This window comes from Acanthopagrus latus, chromosome 21 (genome assembly GCF_904848185.1).
Source record: "Acanthopagrus latus isolate v.2019 chromosome 21, fAcaLat1.1, whole genome shotgun sequence".
Taxonomy (NCBI): domain Eukaryota; kingdom Metazoa; phylum Chordata; class Actinopteri; order Spariformes; family Sparidae; genus Acanthopagrus; species Acanthopagrus latus.
Window position 1 is genome coordinate 15893002 of NC_051059.1, and position 17178 is coordinate 15910179.

The 17178-nt window shown below is 42.0% G+C and overlaps 1 protein-coding gene across 3 annotated transcripts in view; it reads left to right on the plus strand.

Moving 5' to 3' along the window:
- The window catches only part of egfra (epidermal growth factor receptor a (erythroblastic leukemia viral (v-erb-b) oncogene homolog, avian)), a 46217-nt gene that overhangs the window by 14198 nt on the left and 14841 nt on the right, over nt 1-17178 (plus strand). For all 3 annotated transcript variants that reach the window (XM_037083134.1, XM_037083136.1, XM_037083135.1), the window contains exons 2-18: nt 7985-8136; nt 9288-9474; nt 9609-9740; nt 9844-9912; nt 10387-10505; nt 10889-11030; nt 11595-11711; nt 12432-12558; nt 12685-12758; nt 12848-12935; nt 13111-13310; nt 13459-13591; nt 14020-14110; nt 15264-15421; nt 16361-16399; nt 16544-16688; nt 16847-16969. In XM_037083134.1, coding sequence (XP_036939029.1) covers nt 7985-8136; nt 9288-9474; nt 9609-9740; nt 9844-9912; nt 10387-10505; nt 10889-11030; nt 11595-11711; nt 12432-12558; nt 12685-12758; nt 12848-12935; nt 13111-13310; nt 13459-13591; nt 14020-14110; nt 15264-15421; nt 16361-16399; nt 16544-16688; nt 16847-16969 — 2096 coding nt within the window. The remainder of the gene's footprint in view (nt 1-7984; nt 8137-9287; nt 9475-9608; nt 9741-9843; nt 9913-10386; nt 10506-10888; nt 11031-11594; nt 11712-12431; nt 12559-12684; nt 12759-12847; nt 12936-13110; nt 13311-13458; nt 13592-14019; nt 14111-15263; nt 15422-16360; nt 16400-16543; nt 16689-16846; nt 16970-17178) is intronic.

The following is a 17178-nucleotide window of genomic DNA, read 5'->3' on the forward strand; positions in this document are numbered from 1 at the left end:
GCAACGTGCTCGCCGCCCACTCCCTCTCCAGTCTTCCTCCCTTGCTTCCTGTGGGATTGAAGAGGAGTATGGTTTTAACAGGGAAGGAGAAAGAGAGAGAAAAAAAAGAAAGAGGGGTGGAGGTGGGGGGGAGGTTGTCTTGGCTAGAATGGGCTTCAATAGGGAGAATGTCTGGACGTTAAAGAGGAAGTGGGTCGAATGTTGGGAGCATTTCTGCAGAATGGTGGGAGCATTATTGGAATTTGAATGGGGCCGGGGCTAATGGAGGTTGTGAGTTTTGGGGTAACAGGAGAGGGATCGTTTGGAGGACTAATGGACTTGCCAACAGGGCTTGCTGGATAATTATCTGAGTAATGTTGCTTGATTATTTGGGCCATCACATTGGACCCCTCGCACACTGGCCACAGCTGGATACTAATAGGAGTGCAGCTGTGTTGAACTAACTCCAATAAATCAACTTGATGCCCAGTAATTTATGCCTCTCCCAATGTATCTTCTATTATTTATGGTTTATTTGTCCCTTTTGTCACAGATATCGCCATCGCGTAATGAATGCCTCATTGAGTATTGAGATAAATGTGAAGTATGTTGATTATCCACAGCAGCAGCTCAAAACGATAAGCAACATGAATGCAATAAAAGATCCTCTAATAATAGTATCACAATAAATAAGTAATTATTTCTTTTAAAATTCTGGTTGGTTTCCTGAAATTAAAAACAAAATATTTTCTCATTAACTCCTGGTGGTGTGCAGCCATGCAAACAGTTTTTTTGTCTTTCTTCGTTCAGATTTAAGAAAAGGTAAACCACATTTTAATCTAGGATTAATGGCCGTGTTAGCATGAATAATCCACAGACTTCGCCGTGGATATTTTTTAAATGGAATCACTGTCTACGAAATAATTTTTTCCTATGAAAACTGGAGCCACCTCCTGCAGTTGTGTTCGGAGAAATTGTTTATTTGAATTAAGAAAAGTACATTTAAAAACATCCTAAACTTGAAATACTACAGAATTTAATTTAAATGGCTTAACTTAAAAGTAAGTTTAGTCTTCCCAGAAGCATTTTTGTTTCAGGCTGCTATGTAACCCATGATTAGCTACAAGCTAAAGTCAAACTGGGATGTCACGATAGTAAGCAGAGATAAAACTTAGTGTTTCAAACGAACAGGAATGTTTGGTCATTGGTGGCCGACGTGAATTACTTGATGAGAAACTTGTTCAGCACCAAAACTTCTGAATGTCAAAGCATATTCTTAAGTTAAAAAAGGTAAAACAAAAACAGAGCCTAATTAGTGGATAAGGGACTATAGTGGACTAATTCAGTCTATATGCCTTAAGGTCTGAGAAATGCTGATCACAGTATGCCACGGTGTGAGTATACATACTGTATTCCTGTGTTTGTGCTGAGCCTAAATCCGCGGTTTCCTCACGCTGAGGTGCAGAGTAAACATTGTGATGGGCCCAGTCACAGGTATCTGGAGTGTCTCACTGACTGGTAGAGAGTGCTCTTCAGAAGCCAAGCGTAAACATTGGCCTTTTTGGTCTTTATTTGGTCACTTTGCTGAGCTTTTAACAGACTAAACTTCACTCACTGCGCGCAAACTCCGGCACAGTCACCGTGGTTGAGCTGTTTAAAGGGCACATGACGTTTTCAGTGGGATGCCTCACTGGCTTGCCTTCTACAGCTGGCCGCTCTGATGTTTTGGCGCCCTTTGTTAGCCTTCATGGAAAGGTCAGGCGTGTTCATACATCCAGTGTGAGGCTTTACACCCAGTTTCCACAGTTTGACCCCACAGCCGCCCGCTCAACGCTTCAGATGGTTAAACCACAAACCACTCGTGCTTCTCCTTTTTTTTTCTTCTGTCTCTCTTCTCAATTTCATTTTTTGTCAGCGCATTTCCTGTCCGTCAGTCCTCTGTCTCGCTCTATCCAGTACGTCCTCCTCCGCTGGAGACGACAATCAGCCACCATCTGCTTCAGCATCACAGGATAGTGTCTGGAACTGACCCGTTCGCAAAGATCAACTTCCTGAGATGTCAAAGGGACTTGTGTTGTTGCATTCACTGGGGATCGGGAGGGAAAGTGGGGGGGTATCCTTTGGTCCGTACTGGCCCCTTTTTTCTTCTCTGAGGCCCCAAGATGTTTTCTCTAAGGGATTGGTGCATCTCCCACGCAAAGGAAGATTGCGTTTCCCCTGTACAGAGAGCAGGATATCAGAATTTCTTTTCTTTTTTTTTTTTTATTTTTGTCAAACTACACAGTATGTTTGTACAAATATATTACACTGCCAAAGAATGCACATATTTCTTCTCGTGCTCCTTGTTTCCCCTTTTTATATGACATTTGATCTCTTTTAGCCAATTCAGAATATGTAAGAGGAGGAAGTTTAAGCTGAATGCACAGAGAGAGACTTGAGGAAGTAGGGTTTCCTCCTCTCTTTATTCACGGATAGTGGGCTTAAAGAGATTTATGCCTTCCCGAAATCTGAAGATCTGGAAATTTGAGTCAGTCCTATCCCATATAAACCCCAACATATATTTTTTTTTTATCATCTGCAGAGACTTACGATGGCGGTTAACCACAATTTACCCCTGAATACGGGAATAAATCTCGGCATCGATTTTGTTATCAGTGGAGAAACACGGAAGATTGAGTTACATAAGATACTTTGCCGTAATGCTTTTGACTTGGGAGAGAGAAATAAACAAAGTTATGTCAGTTAGCATTGCGGCTTCTCATTAATTATGTCTAAGTTTTCAGATAATGTAATTATCAGACTCTGGACACAGCTTAATTGAATTGCAGGTAGTGAATGAGAGGAAGAGAACGCGGCAGGGCCATTTCTGTTGTCTGTAGAAAAGGTAGAAAGCATGATGATTTAGACATATAGTAAATGGCTCACTGTAGAAAAGGAAACCATTAGAGGAGTTGGGATAGTTTTTGCCGTGTCCCTGGAAATAGTGGTTTGCATTCGTAGCCATGCAGTACTTCCTCTCATGGCCAGAAGAAAGTACAAAGTTTCATCCAAACATCTAAAGGAGACCTCAGAATGTGAATTTATGGCAGACTTTAACCCTTTTCCTTTGGTTGGTTTTGCTCCTTAACATTGTACATTTGATCTCGCCATGTTTAGTTAACGTGCCTCAAATGTTTGTAAATGTTGTCTGCCGTGACTCTGGTTTTACACTCTGTTTCACTTGTTCCCCTTTTCTCTGTCAAATAAGGTTTCAGAGTTTAAAGAAAAGGTTTACGTTTTACAGTTCGCTGCCAGCAAGGCTTTTAAATAACAACTCAAACACGTGTATATATACATATGTGCAACCAATATGGGTAATCCAATATGAAAGCCCCTCAATAAATACTACTTTGGGAAGCTTTAAAAGCGAGGGGGGGGGGCAAGAAAGGCCAAAATAGAAATTTAATAGTTGGCCAAATTCCTTTAATTGACTGACTTCCTCTGTAGAGCGTCACTCTTCCTGCCATGCTCACATTTACTCAAATGATGAATAATGGGGGATCCTACATGATTAAAAAGCATTTTTACCACACATACAAATAAAACGGCATTAACAAAATTAGGCCTATTATTTTTTGAAACCTTTTTCTCTTGCACTCATTTTTTTTGTTAAATATGTGGCTGCAGACAGCAGCCAGTTAGTTTAGCACAAAGAGCAGAAAAGGGCTAACCTGGCTCTGTCCAACAGGAACTACAAGCACTTTCAAAGTACTTTATTGAACCTGTTATACATAGTTTGTTTGATCTAACTGATTTAATAAGAAAAACCAGCGTGCAAAAATCCGATTCACTGTTTTACAGGAGGTTGTTTTTACAGAGGCTGGCTACCTGTTTCCACCTGTTTCCTGCCATTATGTAAAACTAAGTGCCTGCTCACAGTAGCTTCATATGAACGGTGCAATAAGTAAGATTTGGCCACCTATTGAATTCACACTCAACACGGGAGCATCTCCAGAGTAACTGCTTAATGCTGCGCAATGTAGATCCCATTAGCTAGTTAGCTCAGTTAGCTGTGCAGTTAGCAGTCTGGGCTGGGAGCTTGAGGACCAGGGCAGTGTTGATCTGTTTAGCATGATAACTTCAGTAAATCTCACAATACATTACTGCACTCTAGTTCTGTTTGGGTTGTTTAGGTTATGGCATGAGAAGGGTGATTTCTTAATGTATGAATATAAGAGTTGGTCAGTCAGTCATCCCAGTAGTTACATGGTATTGGTATCAGTCTTTTCATCTAACTTTCCAGCAGAAAGCAAACAAAAAAATATTTTCCAAAATGTTGAAGTTTCCATTTCAGTAAGATTTTGTTGAGAGAGACTGTCAGACAGATGTCAACACAAACATCAACTTTTTTCATAGGTTTTCATTCTGTGGTGTTTTTGTATTGGATGGGATGATTTTGCACTTTACTTACACGATTACACAAACATTCAAGCATCATATGGTAAGATTTGAGTACATTTTCGTCTATTTACAGCTCATGAGAGGAGAACGGGCAGATGAAACACCGATACGAGCTGCCCTCTCTGTTAGAGGTAGCACGTGAGTTCTCGACTGGAGCCTGCTATTCGAGCGTGTGTTTTTTGTGGATCTGAAGAATGAGTTAATTATCTCACAGTAATAACCGTCGGCAATTTACTTTTCTGTTGTCGCACAGATCCTGTAGCCTCGAGAAACAAATATCAACCACACACCCTTGACTTCCAAACGCAAGTCCCCAAGTAAACATCAAACGAGTGATATGCGGTCGCACACTTCAACGAGCTTAGATGACTAATGATAGGGTTTATCGAGCCCTTTGTCTCGCTCTGGCTGCCTGCTGATCAGAGCAACCCAAGGAATATTTTGTACTCCTGCTCGCTCGCGTTCAGTACATGCCGTCACACACACACCCACACGCATGCAAACAGTGGTGAAGGTAGAGATTTACCAGATCTGCCCCTCCCTGCTCCTGGAGTAACCTCCTGGACGTTTTGTGACGATAATACAGCTGGAGGAAGTGAAGCAATCTGTAATTAGTCTTTGTCAGAGTATGAGTTACATCATCGCGGGCCCCACCTGCGCATTTAACCGGTTTGCGGACAGTAAGTTGCGTTTTAAGTTGTTTGATGAGTCAAAATGGAATCACCTGCTGTGGAAATACAACAAGATTCCCAGTAATTTCCATTCTGCATAATCTTTTCCACACTAGCTGCTGTCCTCCTTTACCAGCAGAAACTCTTTATGACGCATCGAGCTCAGATGTGTGTCAAAAAACATGAAAGACCATGTAGGTGCTGTGAGGCCAAACGTTTGGTTTTAACGTCTACATTGGCTACAGCCTGACCTCGTTTCTTTCTCGTGCTGCAGGCCCGATGAGGAAGTCAGTTTATGGTCGTAGGAATATCAGGTCTTTTACCACCTGCAGCGGAGTTGCGAAATCAACAACTGGACAGAGGAGAGTGTTTACAGTGGCTTTACTCGGGCTTGCTTGAGCAATCAACAGTTTTTTTTTTTTTCTCTCCCCGCCTCTGCTGCAGGAAGTTTGTTGAACCTTTAGTCACCTGGCTCATGCAGCCTTTACTGCTGGTCATAAATATTAAGTGAACAAAAACATTCATACATGAAGTGGGCAGAGGTAGAGGGAGATGCACATGATTTTTTTTTTTTTTTTTTTGGTATATGGTGAAACAAAATATTAGTTAACCACAATCAGCATCCCTAATTGCAAGGTGTCATTCAGGAGGTCCGAAATCAAGTAGATTGATATTCACATCCGCACTGTCCTGACAACCTTTTTGTTTATCGCAGTTCAGTCCCTCAGTCTGAGTAATAATTAGGGGGCTAATTACATCTCGCATGGCTCCTCTAATTAAAACAGTCAGCTCGCTTTTTGCCACAGTCTGCCTCTGTTGCCTGGACGTTAGGCTGCTGGACTGCAGGGTTCATGTCAGCATGATCCCTCGGGGACAAACTAATGAGGAGGAAGAAGAGGCAGGGTGGGAGACAGATGTTTGCGCCTAATTCTCACTGATTGGGTGCCCGACCGCTGTTGGTTTGTGTGAATTCAAAACAACAACATGTGTGAAGAGCACAGAGGAGGAGGAACAGTACAAAATATTTACTTCAGATAGTAGTTTGACAATGAAGTGATCGCTTTTCAACCATTAGAATTAATAGGCAGTTATTTTAGTGATCGTTTAATCAGTTTGAGTAACTTTTAGGAAAAAACAGCCAAACCCACTGATTATACCGACATGAATGTGAACATTTTCTGGTTTGATCGACATTTTTTCACCCTTACCTCTGACATTTTCAACCCGAAACCTTAATCAAATAATCAAGAAAATGTTCAACAGATTCATTGAAAATTAAAAAGAATCACTGGTCGCAAACCCCAAATTATGTCATGATTTTTATACCTCTGCGCCCACGACAGCCATGACTGAAGCATTATGTTTTTTTGCTTATTTGTCCTTCCGTCCATACGTCATTAGAAATTAATGGAAAAATTTGGGATAACAAAAGTCGTTTTTAGATGTTTTAGTGCAGATATGTGACCTAGCATCTTTTACAAGATGAAGCTGTGATCATAACGAAATCCAAATATAAAAGCTGCCAGTTGCTGAAGACTTCATTAAAAATGTAATCAATTTGTCCTGACAGTGTTACTATAATCTAATTGTGCATTTTTTTTACCTTTATTATACTTGATTAAAAAGAATCTGATTGCATAATGTAATCCTTTATGACCAGAGGGCTGGGTTGGCCTCTGTGCAGTTAAATGTTATGTACTGTGTCGTGAGGCGTGTCTCAGAGTTGCGAGCTCATGTTTTGGCGTTCTTTGGAGTCAAGAGCGGACACGTCGTGGAATGTGACCCAAGAGACGTTGCACATCTTGATTTCTAATAATCGGGGAAATAATCTCTTGTTTTTCTGAACCTATTTCCTAAATTAACCCATAAATCACTCAGCACTTAAAAGAGGAAAAACAAGTTATATGCTCATTATGTGTGCATGCAGAAGCCAGTGTTCATGTACGTGCGTGTATGTTGAAGCGGTGTTAAACACAGCTGACTCCCTTTTCGGTGCCAGTCAGAACCTGTCTGACCAGCTCAGGGGACGACTGAACAGAGGAAGTCGACCTGCTGTCTTAAGCGGGGATTCTTTCCTTATAAAATCACATTCTTTAAGGAAAAAAGCCTCTTGTGTCTGCCTGAACTTATCAGTCTGCCGTCCTTATCCAAACACCCGCTTGCATAACGCCAGATAGGCTTCATTATCAGCCCATAATTGTAGTCCTGTGAATCTCTCTATCAATGCCTTTGTTGTTATTGCAACTTTAAACTCGAGAAACTGCACACATCAGCATTTTATTTAAGCCCTACGTTGTTATTAAGTCATGTCAAGAACTTGCCCTAAAATCAAATATGCTCAGACTAGGCTGGGGTTATTGAGACGGTTATTAATTATGAGATTTAGAGGGCTGAAGCTCCCCCAAGAAATGCACTCGCAGATCTCATGGAATCTGTGACACACCAAATCCTTTTCTCTGAAATGACACAAAGGGCCGGGAGATGCTGGTCGCCGTGGTTGTTTTAACTAGCCTGCATAGCAGTGGAAAGATTCAGGCCTCTGCCAGTGTAAATACAGCCAGCTCACTTTGACTCACGAGCCAGAATCTGCTTCGCTGCTGAGATTTGATTCCTATTGTAGATGCAACCCAGATCGTGTATTTTCACATGAAAGCCGGGCCAAGTTATGACTGTCCAGATCAAATTCACAAACACAGACACACACACACACACAGACAGAAAGGCATAAATTGAGCCAGTAGCGTTATATAAGCAGTGAATGTTTCTGACTGATAGCACCGTGGGCCTTGGATGAATGCTTTTGTGACACTGCAGATGATTTACAGCCAGTTTGTCGTCTTGTGTTCAGCATTCAAGTAAATCTCACAGATTTGTTTCTCGGTCTTTCCCTGCAGTATGCCAAGGCATCACCAACCGGCTGAACCTTCTGGGATCCAAAGAGGACCACTACATGAACATGGTGAAGACGTACAGCAACTGCACGGTGGTCCTGGAGAACCTGGAGATCACCTACATGGAGGATCACCGTGACATGTCCTTCCTCAGTGTAAAGACTTTATTCTGTTAGCTAAACATGCACACAGCACATGGGAAAACAAAGCACCTCTCATCTGGTCATTTTCTAGTTGTTACTCGGGTAGTATGAAGCCAGCTTTCCAGACAGTCGCTCCTGAATCATAACTACTCTTATCACATCAATACAGATCATTAAAATCAGCGGAGAGTCCGAGCTGATGGTGACTCAGTGTGTTTATAGCACTCCGGTTGGAGCTTTGCTTGAAACCCCAGCTGTGGCGACAAGGTGGTGAAGACTGGGCAGATGTCAGGAGGGACCACACACACTCATGTGCAAGCTTGCACACATAAACACAGAAAAACATCCAGTCAGCAGAAATAACGCAGTAGTTCCAGGGGTGGTTTCCACTACCGAGGACGGGGTCTGGCTTCCTAACTTTCCAAAATCCAGTTTAACTGCTTCACTTTTTCATTTTTGGTTCAACTCTTAGTATCTCTTTTCGCGCCAGACATTTTGACTTGTCAAGGTAGGAAAAGTACAGGTGTGACCGATGACGTTAATGATGGCTCAATTTTATTAAGTGTCATGTCAAGTGAGTGAGCAGTGAGCAATACCTGAGCAGTGGAACAAGCTCACCTAAATGGAATGCAGCCATTAGTAACATTACAGATTCCGCCTGAGCCTTTCCCACTTCGACAACTCGAAATGTCTGCTGTGGAAAAAGGTCTACAGAGTGAGCTCCATGTGTGAATTGATAAAAATGCTGATAGCACGTCAAGGTAATGACTTGACAATAAGCGCAACAAGTGTGAGGCAGTGCTTTCAGGACATTTTAAACTGCATACCGTCATCCCCGGCACACTGTTTGTCATCTGGGGAAGTAGACACTAGACATGCTTGTTTGGTTATATATTTATATTCTCAGTGAAAATGAAATACAAAAATGATCATTCTCATTTAGATAATGACTAAGTTCACAATTGCAATCTGTCAGAATAAACTCTTCTTTTTTGTTGCTTTATCTGTATTTGATTTAGAGATGGCAACGTGTCATTATAGCGTTCTACTTAAACAATACCAGAAGTGAATCAGTCAAAAGATAAAGTAGTATCATGATCATAATTGATCATAAATCTGACTTTAAGCAAAGCAAAGTTTTCTCACTCTTTTTTCCTCCTCAGTCTATCGAAGAAGTGGGCGGCTACGTACTGATCGCACTCAACACGGCATCCAGGATTTCTCTGGAGAATCTACGCATCATTCGTGGTCACACGCTTTACGAGAGGAATTTCGCCCTCGCTGTTCTTTCCAACATCGACAAACCGACAGGTCAGGCCACCAACGAGCTCCTCCTGCCCAGCCTGACAGGTCGGTCCACCTCGCCATCTATTCTCTCTTTTAAGTGACAGAATTTCTCACAAAACCTCAGCTTTCAATATTAAGCAGTAGAGATATCAGTGCGTCGTTTCTGCTGAACTCATGTGTCATGTTTTCTTCTTCAGAAATTCTTAAAGGGGGAGTGAAGTTTGGAATCCACCGATTGTGCAATGTAGAAACAATACAGTGGTGGGACATTGTCAACGCTGAGAGCAAACCTGTCATGGAGCTCCCAGTGGCAAGCAACAATCCAAGCTGTGAGTAATACATATCACAGCAGATGGCAGAGACTCTTCAATAATTGTAAAGGGAAAGAATTCAACATTTTACTTTTTTTTAATATCTTATCTGGTCTTACAGGTAGAAAATGTGACTCAAGCTGCTTCAATGGTTCATGCTGGGCACCTGGTCCTGGAAACTGTCAGACCTGTGAGTTGTTAATCTGTGATTTAGTCAGAATAATGAAACAAAGCTAATGCAGGTTTAGTTTTAATAGGTATGAAAGCTCAAATCTGTTTTTATTGCACATCTTATTGTAAGTGTCGTTCATGTTTTGAGCCACAACCAGGATTCTGAAAAAAAGTTAGACCACTGTGGATCTTCTCAGTTTGCCTGTTTTATATTCGACAGATCGAAAAAGCATCTGCAAATCGTTGCAGTCTGCTTTTGTTGAAGTTTTAGTGTCCCAACTTTTCGTTTTGAGCCAGGGTTGTTTCCATAGTCTCCCGCTGAGAAACAGTAGGTCTATGCAGTCATACTCCAGTAAGAAAAGATAAGATCAGCCTTTAGTGATCCCAAGGGGGATTCAGAGGGGAAATTCAGGTGTTGCAGCATCTCTATCTGCAACACAGTTCGTTTCATTAAATCATCATTCCACTGACTCTGTCCTGTTCTTACTTCCAGTAACAAAGCTGAACTGTGCTCAGCAGTGCTCTAAGAGGTGCAAAGGGCCTTCACCCAGCGACTGCTGTAATGAGCACTGTGCTGCAGGCTGCACTGGACCGCGGCCCACCGACTGTCTGGTGAGAGAAACACACCTTCGTATACGGGACACAGAGTAATGACATGACGAAGGGAACTGGGCAGGAGACGAGCTCGAACAACAAAACACTGAATGTTTCATACTTCTGCCTTAAATCTGGACAATAAGCCTCCGACAAAACAAAGGCTTCACTCAGCAACATCTGTTTTTATGATCGGGACTACTGTTATTGGTTCCAGTACCAATGAGACATATAAGTGCTGATTAAATCTTTCATTTGGCAGCGGCCTCGAGTATCTGCTCTCCCTCTCCGTGCAGCTCTGAGGATTTAGCCAAGGCTGTGATAGAGGAATGCAGTGTTATCATTAGTGTGAGGCTCTGTTATGGTCCCAGTGTACGAGATGACTGTTGTTTGTCCTGCAGGCCTGCCGGGACTTCCAGGACGACGGGGTGTGTAAGGACTCCTGCCCCGGCCTCATGCGCTACGATCCCAACTTGCACCAGCTCGTACCCAACCCGCACGGGAAGTACAACTTCGGGGCCACCTGTGTCAAGAGCTGCCCGCGTAAGAACGGCTACAAACAAACATGCTGCTTCTTCATTTTTTTTTTTTGTTGTTGTATGTTCAGCCAAGTATGTTAAACTTTTCATCTTGCTAAACACTGATTTATTCACGAGTTAACATAAAGCAATGCACAGTTGTAGCCTGCCGATAAAATAAGACCACCAGGCTTCACTGGACAATGTGAAACTCATCGTGCATGTTTATGAGCTTTTTCACATTGTGCTATGCTGAACACGTGTCCAGGTTGTCCTTCAGGGTTGTTAGACATTCGGTTAGTCTCAGTTTAATTATAAACTGCATGAACACAAAAAGAAAATGATTGAGTTTCAGGTTGTGTTAATGCAACACCGTTCTTTCTCTGTTTAACTTCTACCTATTTGTCCCAGTTCTGCTCAGTCTATGCTGTGCGGCCTATAGCATTATCATGTACAGACTCATGCAAGTTATAAATATTTTAAAGGCACATTTGGTTTTGATGTTTTGTAATATTGGAACTGTAATTGTTGAATATTGCATGGTTACGGTTGAATTAATCATTAAGCGTGTGTTTTCAAATCATTCCAGATAACTATGTGGTGACTGATCACGGAGCGTGTGTGCGGACGTGCAGCGGGAACACATACGAGGTGGACGAGGGAGGAATCAGGAAGTGCGCCAAGTGTGACGGATTGTGCCCGAAAGGTTCGGGCTTAAGCTATCACTGTGCAACTTCTCTGACCTATTTACACAACAAAGTTGGCACCAGTTGGAACAAAAATACGGGAAATGGACTTCCTTGCCGAGATTTAGATGAGAAGATGGACACGGCTCTAACATCTGGCCATTAAATGTTAAATGACACAAGCCAGCAGCCTGTTGGCTGAGCACATAACACCCTGTGAAACCACAACTAGTCAGATTTACAGTTAATTTTAGTATGTATTAAACAAATTACATAGTAATTAGAAGTAGTCTAACTTTTTCTAACTTCTAACTTTTTCTAACAGCAATGTTTTGTGCGAAATTAGAAAAGATTACACACTTTTATAAATAAATCTGCTTAAAGGGTAAGTCCGACCATTTTTACACATTAAAATGTGTTTTACAGGTCTTGGGCAGCTAACTAGCTAGTTTGTTGACTTCCTTCTTCATGCTCTGGTATGTTGTCTGGTGTTTCCTTTTTTTCCTCTGTAGTTAAAGTAACTACAGGATAAAGGGGATATGGGACTATTGACAGGCATCCAAATTGAATAACGGTTCAGACTTCTGAGGGTTGCAACATTGTTGTAAACATTTAAGATAATCTATCCCCTCAATGCACCCGAAATGTCAAAGTGAATGCCTTAAGTACCAATATAGTTGGAACATTTATACGTTTGAAATAGTTTCCTTACTGATGTTTGCTTCCTTATTTGTTTATAGTGTGTAATGGACTTGGCACGGGAGACCTGATGCACACTCTGTCTATCAATGCCACCAACATTGACTCCTTTAAAAACTGCACAACAATCAGTGGTAACATCGCCATCATCCACACGTCGATTCACGGGTAAAATGATGAGATTAACAGCATAACAGCAGCACATGCCTCTTTATATCAAACATATCCACTTCAATAGATCCCTGGGTACCTTTAAAAAATATGAAATAACATGTGTTTTCTTGTTATTTGTAGGGATGCATATACCAAAACACCAAAGATGCAGCCTTCCCAGCTTGAGGTGTTTAAGACAGTTAAAGAAATTACTGGTAAGACTGCGTCAAAACCTGACTAACGCATGACACACTTAATACACACTAAGGAGTTTCACAATTTACCAAATCATTTGTTCATTCAGGATATTTGTGGATTCAAACGTGGCCAGAGAGCATGAGCTCACTCAGTCCCTTCGAGAATCTGGAGATCATTCGAGGACGAACTAAGCGGTATGTTCCTTGTAAAGACCCCCCCCCCTCCCGTGCGCAGGTTTACAACCACTGGATAACAGGAAATAAATTTGTTGTTCAGGAGTTGCGTATTACTCAAGGCTGTCGTAAAATCTTTTCTTTTTTAAAAAAGGTTCTTCTTCTCTTCTCGTCTCCACCTTTTTCCTTTTTGTAGTGGCAGTCGCAGTGTGGCTATGGCTCAGCTTAGTATCACCTCGCTGGGCCTTCGCTCCCTCAAAGAAATCAGTGATGGAGACGTGATCATCGTGAAGAACCAGAACCTGTGCTACACTGACAAAAAGCACTGGATGAGGCTCTTCAAATCAGCGAGCCAGAGTGTCACCTTAGAGGAAAATGCTGATTCTGCCACATGTGGTAAATTGGAGTTTGATCCTTTTGTTGTTTAGTTTTTTAAACTCTGATTCCATAATGCACAAGCCAGATTAAATAAATGAAGCCTATTTCCGAAATTGGGTGGTTATGTGGGAAAGATCTCTTTTTGAGATTGTGTGTTTGTTTTCAGCTTTGAGGAACAACACTTGTGACAGGAAGTGCACCGCAGAGGGCTGCTGGGGCCCCGGCCCGGACATGTGTTTCGCGTGCCGTGACTTCAGCCGTGATGGGAGCTGTGTTGACTCCTGCAACATCCTGGAGGGGTGAGGGAGGAATCGGGGGTTGCAAGTGCCTCTCTAAAGCTGAGAAATGCAGCGTTCCTTATTTTTATACAAACAAACAGCCTGAACATCAGATCTGCGTGTTGTACGGCCAACAAACATTTCCAGACTATCGCTTCAGATGAGTTTGAGGATTTGTTATCGAAGCAAATCTGATACCAAATGCAATCCGAGGCATTTTGAAGTTAAACCCTCAGTAGATACAAGACAAACATCGCAGCTGAAATGGCACATTCACTCACATCTGTTTATCTTCGCAGATCTCTGTCAAACATTGAATCACGACACGCTTACAATTTAACTTGTGCCCTCGAAACAGGGATCAAGAGTCGCACTTCACGTGTAACTGTTTGAAATGTGGCGCAGCAGTGGTGAGAGTTTTTGTCAGCTTTGTTTTTTTGCTTTTGCAGAGAGCCACGGGAGGCCGTCATGAACAAAACCTGCATGGAGTGCCACCCCGAGTGTCAGCGCATGAATGTGACTGCAACCTGTAGTGCGCCCGTACGTGTGCCACAACCACTAAACTGTTATCGCAAACATCCACCCAAAAACTCACTAAGAATCAAAGAGCACCATGAATGGAAGGTTACGCAGCATGAAATATGTTTTGCAAGTTTCAGCAGTACCAATTTCTCCATCAGCAGCAGCTTTAATGGAACGTGATGCAACGGTAGCCACAAGACATGTTGTCTTCTGTATGAGAGGTGTGGCTGTGCAATCCAGCTGCTGAACTGTGTACTTTCTTACACCCATTTCTGAGGTTGTTGAAAGTAAGTCAGGATAATGTGAAGTATCTTTATTAAAAATAGACACAGAAGAGACTTGAGAGAAAATATTAAAGGTGCAGCATGTAAGACTTTTACACTTTCACAATGTAGTGTGACGGAAATCCGCCTTATGAACTGCATGTCCCATTCCAGTGGTGAAATACTTGATCCTTTAGATGGTTAGATGCTAGCTAGTGACACGCTAACGTTAGGTCGCTCTTTCTTACACTTGGTGCCTGGAATAGCTGCCTAAACTGAAAGTGCTTGCCGCACTTCATCTTAAGAAAGCATGCAGTAAAGCTCTGACCTCAATGCTACATAAGGGATTTGTGTATAGTGTGTATATATATATATATGCAGAGCATTTTAGGAAGCCAGCTAAGCTAGCTGACGGGCTAACTAAGTTATAATCACCAAAGTGATTATATAAAGGATCATGAATGTTAAAAACCCTACATATCAAAAAAAACCCAAAAACAAATGGCAAATTCTTAACAATATACATTTCCTTCAGTATTTTATATAGGCTCTTGTGCACGTAAAAGATCCTTAAAGGGTCAATGAACAAAAGCGCCTCTCTCCTGCAGACCTAAAGAGACAGGAGCGTAAAAGCGTGTCAGCCTTCTTTATATACAGCTCCTTTTAAGTTGCAGCACTTGTTTGCACAAAATGTCTCAAAGAACAGATCTGTACCGACCGAAGCAACTAACGTGTCTATTACGATTTTCAGTGTTAAACATTTGCGTCTTTATGAGGGAGAAAGGTGCAGCATGCTTCGAGAAATTATTACTATGAGACACTGCGGTTTACATAATATTTACTACACCTCTCAAGAGAGCTATAAACATAAGTCTGTTCTATTCTTTTTTTTTTTTTTCAACCTCCAGGGTTCTGGAAACTGTACGAAGTGTGCCAACTTCCAGGATGGACTGTTCTGCGTGTCTCGCTGTCCCCAAGGCGTGCCAGGCGAGGACGACGCGCTGGTGTGGAAATACGCAGACGAGATGAAAGTGTGCCAGCTATGCCACAAGAACTGCACTCAAGGGTAAGAGCATTGTTCAGCCAGCCCGAGAGCTGACACTACTTACTCCCTGTGTTGCAAACACTTGTCTGTCGTAATGTTGATGCAGAAACCCGATCCAAGCCCAGAAGGGTCAGCTGTGGTTACGTTGGCGCAGACAGGAGAGAGAGGTCTGCTCGCAGGATGAGGCAATATTTGCAGAGATTAATGAAGAAATTGGACAGTTATGGAGGGATAAGGTGGGCTGAGCAGTCAAAGACAAGTGCCGGTCATTTTGCATTTACTAAATAATTCATATTTTTCACATTAGTTAAGCTTACCATATTTTGTAGATCATAGAAATTAAAGCAGACTTAACGTTGACTTAATGTTGGGGGACTGCAGGTGTCGATTATTTTTATCAGTGATTAATCTGTCATTTATTTTCTACATTAAGTGATTAGTTGTTTTGTCTGCCATGTCTGACAGTTGGTCCAATCTTCCGGTTTATCTCCATAATTATTTCCTTTTTTAAACCTGTATGATGACAGAAATTCAGCAGCATCCAGTGTGTTCCCGGGCTTTAATTGAGGAACTTGACTATTGTGGCTCAAGGCAAAACATTTTAAATGTCAAACCTCCTAAAATGTAAGTTTAGAGTCAACACTGGATTAGATTTTAAGTGTAAAGTTTTGGTGCCATGGAATTAATTTTGATCCAGGTTCAGGGAAAAAACAAAACCAAGGTTTAAAGGAGGAAGTGTAAATTAAATATTTATTAATTTTCAGCCAGGCCTTGAAGTTGAGTCTTTTGTCACAAATCACAGAGAGCTTGGGTGTCAACCATTGATTGATCACACAACATTTCCCTGATTGTTCAGCATGATAAGTAAACAATAGAATATATGACTATATGATGACTCTGTGAATTAGATTTTTGCAATCAGAATGATGCATCACATTCTTTGTATTGATTGTTTTACAGGTGCAATGCGCCCGGTCTTGAAGGCTGCCAGACTATAAGGTGAGTAAATATAATAACACTGATAACTGAAAATAAAACACACCAATTTTGGCTTTCTGATCTCATCTATTCTTGTTTATTGAATTTGTACACGCGCTTTGTGTTCTGTCTGCGTTCTTAAATCGGCCTCCACCTGTCTTTCAGAACCTCTGGTCTTTCCATGATTGCGGCTGGCGTGGTCGGCGGACTGCTGGCCGTTCTTATTGCGGGCCTGTCTGTCTTTGTGCTGCTACGCCGGCGCCACATCAAGAGGAAGAGAACAATGCGCAGACTCCTCCAGGAGAGAGAGGTAAGATGAGGAAACTGAGTCACCGCGTTCACACGAAGACGTCAAGACATCATTATGCGGAGAGTGGGTTATTTCTGAGACGTCTGGGTTAATTTACAGAGACACAAGCTGTGCTGTGTGCGAGACAGTGTGTAAGATATTCAATCTATCTTTTCCAGTTGGTTGAACCTTTGACTCCCAGTGGGGAGGCGCCAAACCAGGCTCTGCTGCGGATCCTGAAAGAACCTGAATTCAAGAAAATCAAAGTGCTTGGATCTGGAGCTTTTGGTACAGTTTATAAGGTAATAACACGTTCCAGGTCTATGTCTCCAAACACCTTGTTGTCAGAATTGCGCTTCAGCACTGTGCTCTATTAAAGCTGGAGCTCCGGAGTGCTGAACGTGCCAAGTTTACATAACTAACACCCGCCAGTGTTTTCGCTCATCTACATCTGTTGTCAATTTTTCAATTAAAAGGCACATTTTTAACTTGCCAGGTCATGCACGAGTGA